This window comes from Macaca fascicularis, chromosome 9 (assembly GCF_037993035.2).
Source record: "Macaca fascicularis isolate 582-1 chromosome 9, T2T-MFA8v1.1".
NCBI classification, from domain to species: Eukaryota; Metazoa; Chordata; class Mammalia; order Primates; family Cercopithecidae; genus Macaca; species Macaca fascicularis.
This window is the reverse complement of record NC_088383.1, coordinates 26,381,784-26,400,608: the sequence shown is the minus strand read 5'-3', so window position 1 is coordinate 26,400,608 and position 18,825 is coordinate 26,381,784. Positions and strand designations below refer to the sequence as shown.

At 37.7% G+C, this 18,825-nt stretch overlaps 1 protein-coding gene across 1 annotated transcript in view; it reads right to left on the bottom strand.

Annotated features, from left to right (window-relative positions):
• The window catches only part of GPR158 (G protein-coupled receptor 158), a 444,280-nt gene that overhangs the window by 5,045 nt on the left and 420,410 nt on the right, over window positions 1-18,825 (bottom strand). The window contains exons 8-10 of the mRNA XM_005564806.5: window positions 7,860-7,998; window positions 2,501-2,606; window positions 255-401 (exon numbers count right to left, since the gene is read on the bottom strand). Of these exons, the coding sequence (XP_005564863.3) occupies window positions 255-401; window positions 2,501-2,606; window positions 7,860-7,998 (392 nt within the window). The remainder of the gene's footprint in view (window positions 1-254; window positions 402-2,500; window positions 2,607-7,859; window positions 7,999-18,825) is intronic.

The following is an 18,825-nucleotide window of genomic DNA, read 5'->3' as shown; positions in this document are numbered from 1 at the left end:
GTTGACCAGGCTACTTATAAAAGCTGAAATGGCCTGTGCATTCTAATTTATACTATGGTTCATATATTTCAGAACTGGATTAACTCTGCATTTGACATCTTCAGTTCATACCCAAACACATTCCCTCTTTCTGAGACATACACGCACAAACATGAATGCACATGCATGCACACACTCCCCACCAACCCACAGATGCCTGCCTGTATAAATAAGGCTAATCTGAAATAGGAAGAAAGATAGAGTACTGGCATTACCCGAATATCCTCTGGATCCAAGCTGTGCTCACTCCAGGCTGAATTGATACTGCTGTTCAGGTAGGATCCAGATCGGCCCATGTCTAGCTCATCCTCATATGCTTCTGTAGCAATATCATCTCGTGGGTTATTGCTTGAATGTGAAAACTGAAACAGAAATTCAGTATGAGCTGTAGAACCTAGCTCACTGTAAGACATTGCATATATGTATATATATATGTGCAGCAGTTTCAAACTCCTGGGCTGAAGCCATCCTCCTGCTCCAACCTCCCTGGTAAACTGAATCTTTACTCTTCTACATTTGTTTGTGAGACCCACAGATGCCATGAACTAAAGGCCACAAATCATGAGTTCCTGCCCTCATAGAGTTCCTGCCCTCCAAAATATCATATGCCACTGGTTACACCACCTGGAGGTCATTTATAAAAATGAACTTGTTTTTTCTTGTTTTCAAAGTCTTGGAGACAATTATGGGTTTAAGAAATAATGTCATTTGTCATATATTGTCCATTTCCTGCTTTATTATTTTTCCTTGGCACTTATCTCTATCTAAAATACTGTTTTAAATACCTTATTTGTCTGTCTCCCCCTCCCCCTCTCCCCTTCTCCAGAATATAAGTACCGTGAGAATACAGGTTTTTATCTGTTCATTTCTCTTATTCTAAGGATATATAACAATGCCTAGCAATGCCCCTGTATAATATTTTAACATTCTTTTTATTGAGATAGAATTCACATACATACTACAAAAATTATAAATTTAAAGTGTACATGTCAGTTCTTGTTGTTACATTCATGAGGTTGTGCAACCATCACTATTATTTAATTCCAGAATAGTTTTGGAATATTAATCTCAAAAAGAAACCTTGAATCCATTAAGCAATCACTTCTAGTCATCCTTCCCCCAGCCTGTGACAAACACTAATCTACTTTCTGTTTCTATAGATCTGCCCATTCTGGACATTTCACATAAATGGAATCATGCAATGTGTGGCATTTTGTGTCTGGCTTTTGCACTTCTTATTGTTGTAACATGTGCCAGAACTTCATTCCTTTTCACTGACAAATAATATTCCATCACATGGATATACCACATGTTGTTTATACATTTATCAGTCGGTAAACATTTGGGTTGTTCCTACTTTTTGTGTATTATGAATAACACTGCTATGAATATTCATATACAAGTGTTTTGTATGAACAGATGTTTTCATTCCTCTTTGGAACTCAGCAACAATTTATTAAATAATCTCAGTATACCTCCATCCATCTAAAAAAAACTGTAATCGTATTATGCAAAGTATTAAAATAGTTAAGATAATCTATACAAATACTTGTGTCTAGTTGATGTAATTCAAGTATAGGTATCTTGTTCTGTTTACAATGGTTTAGCCTTTTCAATCAGGCTGAATCTCAATGTTTTGGTTAACTGCGAGAGTTGAGGAAAAGCCTGGAGTGAAAGACAAGAAATCACAACTCTGGTTTCAGTTGTGCTAACACTGTATTTTGTGGCACTGAAAAGATACACAGTGTTCTACTATTGTGTTTACGTATAAAAGAGGAAAATAATAATAATGCTATAATTTGTATAATACATTCCCCTCACAGAAAAAAACTCCAATATCATTTTATTTTATTCCAGGAAGCCTTACTATTACATCATAAAAAAAAATCAACAGTCCTGGCTACTGTCATAACACACAGCCAGTTTCTGGGAGAGCCATGAGTCTAGAATCCTGCATTCTGAGTCCTGGCTCATTTTTCCTCATTTCATGGTGCTGCCTGGATAAGTCTGTCAGTGTCTATCATTAAGGAGATTCCTCTATATATAAAAATTTATTTCCATATACATAAAAAATTATTTGAATGTTTCAAACACAAGATTTCTCTGGATATGAATCCAAACAAGAGGATTCTTAGAATAGGAGGGTTCTTTTAAAGAATGATCTTGATGTTACAGCTAGAATGAGCCCATAATAATTAAAACATATTAGACATCAATATATTTGGAAAAAGACTGAAACAGATGATGGGTTTTTGTACAAACAAAGTCATTTAAAAATGTAAGAAGTTTCCAAAATTCGAAAAGAAAACAGCCAGCCAGTTTCCTGAGGGAGGGAGCTTTAAAACTGTTTTAAATGTTAAGCAAATTTCCATACCTCCCTTTGCCCACAGGATAAACAAATCCATGTTCATTTAAAATAAGTTTTGCAAAAAAAAAAAAAAAAGTAATATCAGAAGAATACCTTTGGAATCAAAAGCAACCCGATGGTGACTGTCACAGTCAAATGAGTATGTGCAAAATACAGCATCAACATCCAATCAGACTGAAGTCTCGAGGCAAGAACAAATCTGAAATGAGAATTCATTGAGTTTAACAATCCAAGATTAAGATTCTACTTAAAACACTAGGATTACTTGGAAACTCTTTTTTCCTCATTGTATTAAAAAAACAAAAAGGAAATTGTATTACTGTTTCTATGGCATATATTTTCATCTCAGAAGAATAAAGTCGAAGCTTAATTTGATGCATAAGATATGAACCTTTTATTATTTATGATTTTAGATTAACAACAGTAAGAAAGGCAGCATAATTCCCAAGATTATTATTTTGTATGTAAAGTGGCCTCCGAAAATCAAAGTGGAAATATATGTAAATTCAAAAGAGGAGTAGACTACAAATTTATAATACAAATTTGCAGAGTTATGAGTTCTAATCTTCTTAGAACTCATAATTTGCCTACAAAACATCAATGTTTAAAAAGAATTATAATTAAGAAAAAAGGTGGACAATTATCTTTGTGACTAATCCAACGATTCAAATGATAAAACAATGAATAAAACCACTTAATGAAACATACTAATGGTTTGTAAAATGTACCCTTTAAAATAAATTGTTCCAAATTATCAAACTGTCTAAAGTTTAAAATGCAGTATTTAAAAATCTTATCTTACTGAGAAATTTATAAAGTTGTGTTCCAGTATGCCTCTGCAGGAAAAATGGTGAGAAATTCAGTACTAAGGTTTACTCTAGTAATTTGGGAATATTTTCATAGATTAATAGGTGTATGTACACAGTTCATGTTTTAAGTATTCACCCTTACGCAGAAACCAGGGGTTGCTTTTATAAAGGTCTTATCCATTCTTTATCCATGAAGGCAAAATATGACATTTTGCCACTTGAAATCAGAGAATTACAATTTTGTTTTACATCATCAAATTTGCAAAGTTAACATCCTAAGAAAATGCCCATATTATAATCACAAAACAAACATATATTAATGGCTAAAATGGGAAGAAACTAACTTTTATATCTTCATTCTACCATATTAATGACAAATTTACTAAGTAAATTATCATTAATGTTTAAAATTGTCATCAAGAGGATTTCTTTCTCATTTTCACCTCCATGCTGCTCCCTTAAGGATATCAAGCTAAAATGGAAGCTCAGGAGTTACCCAAAATGGAGAATTGTTTTCCCTTGTGTCTAGAGATGCAAACCAATAGGCTCGTAACATACATAAAGTATAGGGCACTCATCACAATAGCTCACATTTCATTAAATAGGGATAGGGCTTTCTGGCTAACCATCTTCTCTAACTTCTTTGTGAGAAAAGTGTGACCTTACACATACCTTGAATATGACTACAAAACTGAACCAGTTTTGACAAAAGTTTCTGAAAAGACTTTTGACACAGTCTGTTTTCCTGGGTCAGGTTTTTTTTGTTTGTTTTTTGTTTTAAGCATTGAAATACGATCATTATACTCAGTAATAAGTAACAGTCGCTGAGGCATATAAGGGATATAACACTCTGGAAAAATAATGCAAATACAGTCTGTTGGGGGTCATTCCAGTATTGGAGCAGAAAGTTACATTAAAGGAGACAAATTCATAAAAGGATCCTCATGTACTGAGAATTCCATCTTAAATGCAAACCAAATACACTTTAAGCTAGCACGACAATATCTAGAAGGACAAATGCTTGCACATAATTTAAAATACTGAACCTTCAAAAAACCACCAACTGTTAAATATACAGACATCACTCCCAAATTAATCAGTTTTAAATTACTGCCATGTTTTTAAGGTTGTAATTCCGACTAGAAATATTTTGAGAAAAACTGGGTTTTGAGGTAATTTTAAAGCTTTATTTTTTCAAGAGTATTTCATCTTTTAAAAAATAGGTCTAAAAGCCAGGAGCATAAAATATTTGAAAATTGAGGTTAAAAATAAACACACTTTAAAAAGTCTTGTACTTTCTCACAGGTTTGCTTTATGCATAGCACTAAAAATAATAAGGGATTATAATAGGCTAGGTAAAGCGCCTCTGCATTATTTATCCTTTTAGACTTAATTCTTTGTTATTAGTCTATTTTTGTGCAATTTGACAATTTGGTATGAATGAAGATAAATCTATATATAATGTGTGGTCATAGTTTTTAACTTATATATGTGTATATGCATATATACATACAAACAATTTTATATTTTAAGCATATAAGAAAGAACACATGCTATATTGATAGAGAATATATTTTTCAATGTTGGAAGTCTTATATTATTCCATTCAAGAAAAAAATTACCAAGATGGATATAGCTGATTTAAATTATTATGTTATTGCTGCTTATTCTTGGACTTTAAAAATATTTGAACCATCACATATATAAATTCAGTCCATATGTAAATAAGACATTGTACATCCTTGATTTATTATTGCCTGTTACTTTTTCCCTATCAATTCCCTCAAAATCAGGGTTATGCAGATTTACTGTGTTAAACTATAATTCCATTCCTTCATCCTTTAGAGACATATAAATTAAATTTCTGAGAGTAGCTAATATATGCTATGATTCTTTATAGTCAATGTACCACAGTCTGATCCAATCTAGTCTAGGCAGAAAGATATAGTAGGTCAAATTTGGAACTTAAAACATAGGGCTTCTTCAGGTTTATTTAAGCTTGCTAAAAAATCAAAGCCTATCAAGCTAGTTACTGCTACCAATGGAAGTTCTCACTTTTCAAAAATAACAAGGGTCCACACAGTTGTCTGTAAGAAAATTGATCTTGCAAGTACGTCATGTCTACTCAACACCAAATTTACTAGGTTCAACATGGAGCATTCAATCAGAGCATGTGTCTGTAAGAACCAAGCTCATGTTCATGTGATTCCGGCTGGGCTAGTGGGTTGCTTAGGGCTCTGTAGGAAAGATTTAAAGCAAAGTAGTAAAGCTGTTTTCAATCAGTATTTAACGTGTACTTCCTGTCACCTTGAATCAGTAGTAAAACAGTATTTTCTGAAGTGGGGATGCTGTTATCAAATGTCAAGTGAGGTTTAGGGGGATTCCATGGTCAATTAAGTTTGCAAAATGCTAGTTAAATAGGATTTCTTGCAGCAGGACTTCTCAGCATGCTAACTTGCATAGGGACACTGAAAAGGAGACTATCAATGTATCATAAATATGCAAACACACATAAACATCTAAAAGTGATATACTAAGATGTCAACAGTGATTATCTTTGGGTAGTGTGATTGGGGAGTTTACTTTTTTCTTTATCGTTTTACGATTTTTCTTTAACATCTGTTTTTTTTCTGAGATGGAGTCTTGCTCTGTCACCCATGCTGGAGTGCAGTGGCACAATCTCCACTCACCACAACCTCCACCTCCTGGGTTCACACCATTCTCCTGCCTCAGCCTCCCAAGTAGCTGAGACTACCAGCGCCCGCCACCACGCCCTGCTAATTTTTTGTATTTTTAGTAGAGACAGGGTTTCACCATGTTAGCCAGGATGGTCTTGATTTCCTGACCTCGTGATCCACCCACCTCAGCCTCCCAAAGTGCTGGGATTACAGGCGTGAGCCACTGTGCTCAGCCTAAACTTTTAAAAGATTCATTTAAGGATAGTTTACCATGCCTACTCCTGAAAGAACCTGGGTCAGTTTAGAGTTTGACATCTATTGAGAAAAGAAATTTAATGATTAATAACTGAACAGAGTCAGCTTTAAGGAATAAAAGGATATTTAGATATTAAACCTGTAAACAGATTTAAGTACTTGGACAATTTCTTTCTAAAAAATCCAGCAGTTTATTAAAAGGCTGGTGGACAATCTTCTGCACTACATAAGCACACTTTGACCATAGAAGACATTTAAACTCATCTCTGAGAGGACGCCTTACTGGTTTATAACTCTTTAGTTGATTTGTTAACATTTAACTTGTAACTGGTTGCAGAAAAGCATGTTTGTTGTATCATGAAATACTCTGCAAATAAGCAAAAAAGTAGCTTTTCTTGGAAGAAAGTCTGGGGAAAATGGCAAGGCTGATTGAGCTCTGGCATCAGGAGGAGACGTTCTATGGCACTCAAGATACTGTCGACTGAGGGCATCCTCTCTTAGGTCCTGAAACTCCAGTCTGAGTAGCTGAAAAACCATTTCTTACTTTGCTTATTTAAAATCTTATATTTCCATTGTTATCTTTCCTTCCTTTTCTAACGTCTTTCTTTCTCCTCTCTCTTGAGAGAGAGGGCAAGACAAAGCAAAGAGGCCAGTTCTCTAGATTCCTGGCCTCTTGATGGAGTTTCCAGTGTTGTCAGACCATAGATACCTCCTTTTCTTATTTAAGAGTTTTAAAAGTGTAGGCAGTAACTGTGGTCCACTGCTGTCTGGCAATGTCTCTTTCTAATGATGCAAGACCGCATCTTCTGATTGTTGACTAAAGTCAGAGAGGACAGGCATCCTACAGAACTCCCCCAGGCCCACAGCCTCCTAGTCCAGAGACAAATATTCAACATTTCTAATTTTCTTAAGTGTGTCCTGACTTTCCATATCTGTCAAGCAATTGAATGACATCTTTTTGTTGCTTTTTAAATGACAGAATTCCTTCTTACAGTTCTGCCCTGAGAGTTTCATTTCATTTTCAAATATGAATCAGGGACACATTTTCAGAATATAAGTCATATATGTTTCATTTTGTTCACTTCATGATAAGCCACTATCTTCCTCCTCTGTTCTCGTCTGCTAAAGAGAAACCTGGGATGATCACAAAATAGAGGACCAAGCTATACATTCTTATCCCAGAAATTCATTACTAGAATGTGTGACAGTGGCAAAGCCCATTGCACGTGATAATCTAGTCATCAGATTGAAGTAGTTTTTGTGTTTTGAATTCCACAGAATTCATACATATAAGTTGTCTATATGAATACTGAGATTTTGAAAATATAAACCAGCCCATTAAACACGAATGAAAACATAGATGAGTTAACTGTATCTGCTTTACAATGTATGCACATACTGCATTATATCTTCATAACGAAAAGTGCTACATATTATAAACAATACTCCATTATACTTCCATAAGTGGCTTAAGATAGTACAATAACATTGAGTTAACCTTCAAAATAGAAGGCAATAAACAACACAGCAGAAGGAACAACAGCTTTAAAAACAAACTATTCATTTTCCATATCTATAAAAGAAATTAGTCAACTTATAAAATGCTATCTTTCCTAAGTCTTTCTATTATGCATCTTATCTAATTTTGCTATTTAAAATGCAACATATCAGAAAAATAAAAGGTATTTACTAGCTCTACAGATCACTTGCCTAATTGTATGGAATATAGCAGAGATGATGAGCTCATTGTGAACTGCAACAGCCATATAGCGGGGCTCATGGAATGCCGATGGGACTGTCCGCACTGCATAGCAGAGATAAACACCCCACAAGAGGAATAAAAATTCAGCTGTGAAAATAACAAACAATTTTCATCAGTTTTACAGGTGAAGAAAAAATAAAATTATAATTCTTTAGCATGCATTTTGTCCATTATTAAACGTAAGTTTTTTAGAAATAGATGGGTTAGAAAGTCTTATTCACATATAAATACAAATGCCATATATTTTTAAATTTCATTCAGTTTATTGAATATTTTTCAAAGGTACACTTTGTTATTGCATTTCATTTAAATGTATACTTTGTTGTAATAGCATTCAGAATCTTCTAATTTTTTGCTAATACCTTGCTTTTTCCTAAAACCATTATAAAATAGATTTTCATATCCCCAGCCTAAGTTTAGGATGCTCGTGGAACACTTAGGTCACAATAAAGTTACTAAGGCAACAACAACAAAATTTTAGAACATGTTTATACGCAGCTTCTAGAAATTTAAGTTCTAACTGCACTAAGCCCAGTACAAGTAAAGATACCATTGCCAGCTATGTGAGAACACACGTTGCTAAACATTCAGTGGCATATTTTATAAAGAAAACCTTGTTTTGTCACACATGACAGAAATCACGTCTTCTGTGGGTTGAGTGTGGAAAGGTTTAGTAAAATTCACAATCGCCTTGTTTGATCACTGAAGTCAGAAGAGACGAGCACAGTGTAGCAGCTAAGAATGAGGACTTCAGCGCCATGTTACACATAATCCTAACTCTGGCTCTATCCTTAAATAACTTTGCACAATCTTAGACAATTTACTTAACCTCTCTGGTCAATTTCTTCATCTGGAAAATGAGGATAATAAAAGTATGTATTTCATGTGATTATGTGCTAATTAAATAATGCATATAAAGCACTTTTTTTTTTTTTTTTTTTTTTTTTTTGAGACGGAGTCTCACGCTGTTGCCCAGGCTGGAGTGCAGTGGCGCGATCTCGGCTCACTGCAAGCTCCGCCTCCTGGGTTCACGCCATTCTCCTGCCTCAGCCTCTTGAGTAGCTAGGACTACAGGCGCCCGCCACCGCGCCCGGCTAATTTTTTGTATTTTTAGTAGAGACGGGGTTTCACTGTGGTCTCGATCTCCTGACCTTGTGATCCGCCCGCCTCGGCCTCCCAAAGTGCTGGGATTACAGGCTTGAGCCACCGCACCCGGCCTTATAAAGCACTTAACATAGTTTCTGACATGTAGTAATTGTTAAATAAATGTTTTTTATTATTAAACGTTTCATTTGACACTTTTCCCAAACTAACTATTGCTATTTCATCTCATTTTGAGTGATAATCTATACAACCCATTTTATCTGTCTTAGTGATATGAACTTTCTGGAAGATAATGTCTAATTAATAAGAAAGTTCTAATTTGGAGAAAACATTTCATCAAATGCATTATCTAGATGGAACTTTCTTGTCAACAGAAACATTGATATCCACTCAAATCATGGATCATCCATCCAAAAACCAAGGTGTTTTCCTTGCCAAAGTTTCAGTATATTTCAATCAGCATTTAAACAGTAGGTAGGGCCTTAATTATTCAAAATCCCTTAAATAAACAAATGTCTCAGGAGCTACTCTAAAACCCTGATGTAGCCAGAAGACAAAGAAAAAAATGTCACTCCAAACTCTCCATGAGATCTAGTGTAGGTCTGTCTTATTCAGCATGGTGGACTTTGGCCATAATATGAATGTTTCCAGCCAAGTTTTATTGGATCGAGAAAAGAAATTCGGGTAACTCTGAGATTTTCTCTTTTTTTCCGTTTTTTTTTTTTTTTTTTAACTTTTTGAATGCTCCTTTTATTTTTTTATTTTTATTTCTTTAAGGTAAAGACTTTTTTTTAAAAAATTATACTTTAAGTTCTAGGGTACATGTGCACAACGTGCAGGTTTGTTACATATGTATACATGTGCCCTGTTGGTGTGCTGCACCCATTAACTTGTCATTTACATTAGGTATATCTCCTAATGCTATCCCTCCCCACTACCCCCACCCCACAACAGGCCCCAGTGTGTGATGTGCCCCTTCCTGTGTCCAAGTGTTCTCATTGTTCAATTCCCACCTATGAGTGAGAACATGTGGTGTTTGGTTTTCTGTTCTTGTGATAGTTTGCTGAGAATGATGGTTTCCAGCTTCATCCATGTCCCTTAAAAGGACATGAACTCATCCTTTTCTATGGTTGCATAGTATTCCATGGTGTATATGTGCCACATTTTCTTAATCCAGTCTATCACTGATGGACACTTGGGATGGTTCCAAGTCTTTGCTATTGTGAATAGTGCCACAATAAACACACGTGTGCATGTGTCTTTATAGCAGCATAACTTATAATCCTTTGGATATATACCCAGTAATGGGATGGCTGGGTCAAATGGTATTTCTAGTTCTAGATCCTTGAGGATTCGCCACACTGTCTTCCACCACAATGGTTGAACTAGTTTACAGTCCTACCAACAGTGTAAAAGTGTTCCTATTTCTCCACATCCTCTCCGGCACCTATTGTTTCCTAACTTTTTAATGATTTCCATTCTAACTGGTGTGAGATGGTAATCTCATTGTGGTTTTGTTTTGCATTTCTCTGATGGCCAGTGACGATGTGCAGTTTTTCACATGTCTGTTGGTTGCATAAAAAGAAGTGTCTGTTCATATCCTTTGCCCACTTTTTGATGGAGTTGTTTTTTTCTTGTAAATTTGAGTTCTTTGTAGATTCTGGATATTAGCCCTTTGTCAGATGAGTAGATTGCATAAATTTTCTCCCATTCTGTAGGTTTCCTGTTCACTCTGATGGTAGTTTCTTTCACTGTGCAGAAGCTCTTTAGTTTAATTAGATCCCATTTGTCAATTTTGGCTTTTGTTGCCATTGCTTTTGGTGTTTTAGACATGAATGCCTTGCCCATGCCTATGTCCTGAATGGTATTGCCTAGGTTTTCTTCTAGGGTTTTTATGGTTTTAGGTCTAAAATTTAAGTCTCTAGTCCATCTTGAATTAATTTTTGTATAAGGAGTAAGGAAGGGATCCAACTTCAGCTTTCCACAGGTGACTAGCCAGTTTTGCCAGCACCATTTATTAAATAGGGAATCCTTTCCCCATTTCTTGATTTTGTCAGGTTCATCAAACATCAGATGGTTGCAGATGTGTGGTATTATTAACGAGGGCTCTGTTCTGTTCCATTGGTCTATATCTCTGTCTTGGTAACAGTACCATGCTTTTTTGGTTACAGTAGCCTTGTAGTATACTTTGAAGTCAGATAGCATGATGCCTCCAGCTTTGTTCTTTTTGCTTAGGATTGTCCTGGCAATGTGGGCTCTTTTATGGTTCCATATGAACTTTAAAGTAGCTTTTTCCAATTCTGTGAAGAAAGTCATTGGTAGCTTGATGGGGATGGCATTGAATCTATAAATTACCTTGGGCAGTATAGCCATTTTCACGATATTGATTCTTCCTATCCATGAGCATGGAATGTTCTTCCATTTGTTTGTGTCCTCTTTTATTTCGTTGAGCAGTGGTTTGTAGTTCTCCTTGAAGAGGTTCTTCACATCCCTTGTTGGATTCCTAGATATTTTATTTTCTTTGAAGAAATTGTGAATGGGAGTTCACTCATGATTTGGCTCTCTGTTTGTGTGTTGCTGGTGTATAAGAATGCTTGCAGTTTTTGCACATTGATTTTGTATCCTGAGATTTTGTTGAAGTTGCTTATCAGCTCAAGGAGATGTGGGGCTGAGATGATGGGGTTGTCTAAATATACAATCATGTCATCTGCAAACAGAGACAATTTGACTTCTTCTTTTCCTAATTGAGTACCCTTTATTTCTTTCTCTTGCCTGATTGCCCTGGCCAGAACTTCCAACACTATGTTGAATAGGAGTGGTGAGAGAGGGCATCCCTGTCTTGTGCCAGTTTTCAAGGGGAATGCTTCCAGGTTTTGTCCATTCAGTATGATATTGGCTGTGGGTTTGTCATAAATAGCTCTTATTATTTTGAGATACGTTCCAACAATACCGAATTTATTGAAGTTTTTACCATGAACGACTGTTGAATTTTGTCAAAGCCTTTTCTGCATCTATTGAGATAATCATATGGTTTTTGTCTTTGGTTCTGTTTATATGCTGGATTATGTTTATTGATTTGCATATATTGAACCAGCCTTGCATCCCAGGAATGAAGCCCACTTGATCATGGTGGATAAGCTTTTTGATGGGCTGCTGGATTCGGTTTGCCAGTATTTTATTGAGGATTTTGCATCGATGTTCATCAGGGATATTGGTCTAAAATTTCGTTTTTTTCTTGTGTCTCTGCCAGGCTTTGGTATCAGGATGATGTTGGCCTCATAAAATGAGTTAGGGAGGATTCCCTCTTTTTCTATTGATTAGAAAAGTTTCAGAAGGAATGGTGCCAGCTCCTCCTTGTACCTCTGGTGGAATTGGACTGTGAATCCGTCTGGCCCTGGACTTTTTTGGTTGGTAGGCTATTAATTTTTGCCTCAATTTCAGAGCCTGTTACTGGTCTGTTCAGGGATTCAACTTCTTCCTGGTTTAGTCTTGGGAAGGTATATGTGTCCAGGAATTTATCCATTTCTTCTAGATTTTCTAGTTTATTTGTTTAGAGGTGTTTATAATATTCTCTGATGGTAGTTTGTATATCTGTGGGGTGAGTGGTGATATCCCCTTTATCATTTTTTATTACATCTATTTGATTCTTTTCTATTTTCTTCTTTATTAGTCTTGCTAGTGGTCTATCAATTTTGTTGATCTTTTCAAAACAACAGCTCCTGGATTCATTGATTTTTTTGAAGAGTTTTTTGTGTCTCTATCTCCTTCAGTTCTGCTCTGATCTTAGTTATGTCTTGCCTTCTGCTAGCTTTTGAGTATGTTTTTTTGCTCTTGCTTCTCTAGTTCTTTTAATTGTGATGTTAGGGTGTCAGTTTTAGATCTTTCCTGCTTTCTCTTGTGGGCATTTAGTGCTATAAATTTCCCTCTACACACTTTTTAAAATGTGTCCCAGAGATTCTGGTATGTTGTATCTTTGTTCTCATTGGTTTCAAAGAACATCTTTATTTCTGCCTTCATTTCGTTATGTACCCAGTAGTCATTCAGGAGCAGGTTGTTCAGTTTCCAGGTAGTTGAGCAGTTTTGAGTGGGTTTCTTAATCCAGAGTTCTAGTTTGATTGCACTGTGGTCTGAGAGACAGTTTGTTATAATTTCTGTTCTTGTACATTTGCTGAGGAGTGCTTTACTTCCAACTATGTGGTCAATTTTGGAATAAGTGTGATGTGGTGCTGAGAAGAATGTATATTCTGTTGATTTGGGGTGGAGAGTTCTGTAGATGTCTATTAGGTCTGCTTGCTGCAGAGATGAGTTCAATTCCTGGATATCCTTGTTAACTTTCTGTCTCGTTGATCTGTCTAATGTTGACAGTGGGGTGTTGAAGTCTCCCATTATTATTGTATGGGAGTCTAAGTCTCTTTGTAAGTCTCTAAGGACTTGCTTTATGAATCTGGGTGCTCCTGTATTGGGTGCATATATATTTAGGAAAGTTAGCTCTTCTTGTTGAATTGATCCCTTTACCATTATGTAATGGCCTTCTTTGTCTCTTTTGATCTTTGATGGTTTAAAGTCTGCTTTATCAGAGACTAGGATTGCAACCCCTGCCATTTTTTTGTTTTCCATTTGCTTGGTAGATCTTCCTCCATCCCTTTATTTTGAGCCTATGTGTGTCTCTGCGTGTGAGATTGGGTCTCCTGAATACAGCACACTGATGGGGCTTGACTCTTTATCCAATTTGCCAGTCTGTGTCTTTTAATTGGAACATTTAGCCCATTTACATTTAAGGTTAATATTGTTATGTGTGAATTTGATCCTGTCATTATGATGTTAGCTAGTTATTTTGCTTGCTAGTTGATGCAGTTTCTTCCTAGCATTGACGGTCTTTACAATTTGGCATGTTTTTGCAGTGGCTGATACTGGTTGTTCCTTTCCATGTTTAGTGCTTCCTTCAGGAGCTCTTGTAGGGCAGGCCTGGTGGTGACAAAATCTCTCAGCATTTGCTTGTCTGTAAAGGATTTTCTTTCTCCTTCACTTATGAAACTTAGTTTGGCTGGATATGAAATTCTGGGTTGAAAATTCTTTTCTTTAAGAATGTTTAATATTGGCCTCCACTCTCTTCTGGCTTGTAGAGTTTCTGCCAAGAGATGTGCTGTTAGTCAGGTTGGGTTACCCACAAAGGGAAGCCCATCATTCTCTTTGGCTTTCCTTGACATTTTTTCCTTTGTTTCAACTTTGGTGAATCTGACAGTTATGTTTCTTGGAGTTGCCCTTCTCGAGGAGTATCTTTATGGTGTTCTCTGTATTTCCTGAATTTGAATGTTGGCCTGCCTTGCCAGGTTGGGGAAGTTCTCCTGGATAATATCCTGCAGAGTGTTTTCCAACTTGGTTCCATTCTCCCAGTCACTTTCAGTTACACCAATCAGACGTAGATTTGGTCTTTTCACATAGTCCCATATTTCTTGGAGGCTTTGTTCATTTCTTTTACTCTTTTTTTCTCTAAACTTCTCTTCTTGCTTCATTTCATTCATTTGATCTTCAATCACTGACACCCTTTCTTCCAGTTGATTGAATTAGTTACTGAAGCTTGTGCATTTGTCACGTAGTTCTCGTGCCACGGTTTTCGCTCCAACAGGTCATTTAAGGACTTCTCTGCATTATTTATTCTAGTTAGTCATTCGTCTAATCTTTTTTCAAGGTTTTTAGCCTCTTTGTGATGGGTTCCATCTTCCTCCTCTAGCTCAGAGAAGTTTGATTGTCTGAAGTCTTCTCTCAACTTGTGAAAGTCATTCTCCATCCAGCTTTGTTCCGTTGCTGGCGAGGAGCTGCGTTCCTTTGGAGGGGGAGAGGCACTCTGATTTTTAGAATTTTCAGCTCTTCTGCTCTGTTTTCTTCCCCATCTGTGTGGTTTTATCTACCCTTGGTCTTTGATGATGGTGACATACAGATGGGGTTTTGGTGTTGATGTCTTTTCTGTTTGTTAGTTTTCCTTCTAACAGTCAGGAACCTCAGCTGCAGGTCTGTTGGGGTTTGCTGGAGGTCCACTCCAGACCCTGTTTGCCTGGGTATCAGCAGTGGAGGCTGCAGAAGAGAGAATATTGCTGAACAGCAAATGGTGCTGCCTGATTGTTCCTCTGGAAGCTTTGTCTCAGAGGGGTACCCAGCCGTGTGAGGTGTCAGTCTGCCCCTACTGGGGGGGTCCCTCCCAGTTAGGCTATTGGGGGGGGGTCAGGGACCCACTTGAGGAGGCAGTCTGTCCGTTCTCAGATTTCATGCTCCATGCTGGGAGAACCACTACTGTCTTCAAAGCTGTCAGACAGGGACATTTAAATCTGCAGAGGTTTCTGCTGCCTTGTGTTTGGCTATGCCCTGCCCCCAGAGGTGGAGTCTACAGAGGAAGGCAGGCCTCCTTGAGCTGGAGTGGGCTCCACCCAGTTGGAGCTTTGTGGCTACTTTGTTTACCTACTCAAGCCTCAGCAATGGCGGGCGCCCCTCCCCCAGCCTTGCTGCTGCCTTGCAGTTAGATCTCAGACTCCTGTGCTAGCAGTGAGTGAGTCTCCGTGGTTGTGGGACCCTCTGAGCCAGGCACGGGATATAATCTCCTGGTGTGCCCTTTGCTAAGATCCTTGGAAAAGCACAGGATTAGGGTGGGAGTGACCTGATTTTCCAGGTACTGTGTGTCATGGTTTCCATTGGCTAAGAAAGGGAATTCCCTTACCCCTTGCGCTTCCTGGGTGAGACGATGCCTTGCCCTTCTTCGGTTCTCACTCGGTGGGCTGCACCCACTGTCCTGCACCCAATGTCTGACACGCCCCGGTGAGATGAACCCGGTACCTCAGTTGGAAATGCAGAAATCACCCGTCTTCTGCATTGCTCACACTGGGAGCTGTAGACTGGAGCTGTTCCTATTCGGCCATCTTAACTCTGAGATTTTCATGTATAATTTCCTTTCCCAACTCTTGTATTTCTGTCCATGGAATTACTGTTGCCTTCTTTACCTAGGTTTGAAATTTCTACGTTTCATTTCTACATTTTTCTTTGAGTCATTTCTCAGATGTATTAATTCTTCTCAATGCCCACAATAACAATCTTTGCCTAAGCCCTTATCAGTTTATGTTTTATTTGTTGAAATTTTTTTTTTTCAAGGGCTCATGTAAACTTGACTTTGTAATTGGTCTAATTGTCCCATAGAACTGATATTTGTGGTTTCTTTGAATAAAAATAGAAATTGATCCTCTCAGTCTTAAAATTTGAAAAGGTTACATTTGTCGTATCTGAGTTCCTTTTTCAGGAAACCAACCATCAGTCCTCCAGATAGTATCAAGGAGCTGAAACTTACCAGATCACTGCATCTGGACAATGAGACACCATATCCCTCACCCATTGTGATTGCCTAACCAACCACCTGCTTTTTCTTGATCAACTTCTCTTTGTTACCCCTCCCTGATTCCTGTTTTCCACATATAGTTACATTTCTTCCCTGCTATATAAACCTCTAATTTTAGTCAGGAAGACGGAATTGAGACTGATCTCCCATCTCCTTGGCTATAGTACTTGATTAAAGCCTTCTTCCCTGGCAATATTGTTGTCTCAGGGATTGGCTTTCTGTACAGTGATCAGTAGGACCTAGACTGAAACCCTGGCATTTCAGTGACAGTTTCACCTGTGTTAATACATTCTTCGTAACAGTAACAGGTTTGTTTTTCTGAAACTCCATTTTGATCGTATCAGGACTTGTTCACATCTGTGCCACTGCATTTGGGTTAACCCAGTCACATCTCCATTAGAAGGTTCATGCATACTGGGCTGGGTATGGTGGCTCACACCCGTAATCCCAGCACTTTGAGAGGCTGAGGCAGGTGGATCAGGCTAGTTAGTAGTTCAAGACAAGCCTGGCCAACATTGGTGAAACCCTGTCTCTACTAAAAATTCAAAAATTAGCCTGGCATGGTGGCACGTGCCTGTGGTCCCAGTTACTCAGGAGGCTGAGGCAGGAGAATTGCTTGAAACCAGGAGGTGGAGGCTTCAGTGAGCTGAGGTCATGCCACTGCACTCCAGCCTGGATGACAGATTGAGATTCTGCCTCAGAAAAAAGAAAAAAAAGAAAAAAAGAAAAGATTCTTGCATACCTACTTACAACCCTGGAAATAATTCCTGTCCCAAAGGAAGATCTTATGGCTTTACTTTCAAGGCTGTCTTACTGCACAGCCTTCATGTTAGCTGCCCACATTGCTTGACTTTATTTTTGCTTGTGGTTGACCTTGACTTCTACTGTGGTCTCTGGCCTTCGGGTTAGCCTCCTGTGAGGCGTCAATGCATCTTCATTCAGAAATTTTCAGTGGCTCACTATTTCACAAATCCTGTTATCCTGGCATTCCTAGCCCTCTACAATTTGACTTCATAATATATATCTAACATGACATCTCAGTACTCCCCAGCATAAACTCTTTGAGCAGACCTAGAAGGTCTCTTTGTCCTCTGAACACTCCAAATCTCTCTCTCTCTATATATATATAAAATATATAATTATATATATTAATTATATATATATATATAGAGTTGTTGTTGTTGTTGTTGAGACAGGGTCTTGCTCTGTTACCCAGGCTGGAGTGTAGTGGCGTGATCTTGGCACACTGTAACCTCTGCCTCCAGGGTTCAAGTGATTCTTGTGCCTCAGCCGTCTGAGCAGCTGAGATGATGGGCATGAGCCACCATGCCCGGCTAATTTTTGTAATTTTAGTAGAGACGGGGTTTTGGCACGTTGGCCAGGCTCATCTCAAACTTCTGGCCTCAAGCAGTCCACTCACCTTGGCCTACCAAAGTGCTGGGGTTACAGGCGTGAGCCACTGCTCCTCGCCCGTTCCAAATCTTGCTCTTGCTTCTGAGCTATTGGTCTTGCTCACACTATTGCTCTCATTTCTAGTGGGAGCTAGAATTTCAGGTAGAAAAATCGTAATCAATTTTTCAATGTCCAATTCAAGTCCTATTTCTATCACAAAGCCTCTTGAAATTATTCTAACCTACACTGAATTTTCTTCCCTCTAGTGTCTTTATAGTTTTTATGTATACATAAAACTATAAAGTTTGCAGAGAATAATGCCACCCAACATATAATTGGAAGAAAATTGTTCATGGGGTCTTGTTAGTTGACACCCATCCCAACTAGTTATGAACTACGGGGCAGGAACTAAGTTTTTCAGTTTGTTTTCTCCCTTTGCCACATAGATGGTAGCAACAGTACTGGGACAATGTAGATAAGATTTAGTAAATAATTGTTGAGTAAGTCTAAATGATATCAGTTTCATGTTTAAGTCATTAGAGATGGAGACTTTCTGTTACCTTGCCCCTCCATCTAACATTGCAGGGCCTGTGAAAGGAAAATAAGGAAGAAGCCATTAGCCTACAGTTTCTATTTACTTGCATAAGGGTTGCAGGCATACAAACAGAAACTAAAGGTAGAAGCATTCTTTGTAACTGATTAATTGTGAAGGAAGCTTTAGCCAATCATAGACAGCCAAATAGCTGATTGGTTTTGTAACCTGGGACCTCCCACTGGACAATATCCAAATAAGGCAAACACCTAGCTCTGGCTAATCAAGTAGTTTGTATTGTTTGGTTTTGTTTTTTAAATTTTGCTTCCATCTCCAGCCTATACAAGTTCAATGCTCAGGCTGCCACAGCAAAACCCACAACCTCCCTTTGGTGTTGGTGCTTCCTGATTCATGAATTGATCTTTGCTCAGATAAACTGTTAGATTTTATTTTGTCTCAAGTTTTTCTTTAAACAGGCCTATAAGTGATCTAAAGATCATACTGGCAT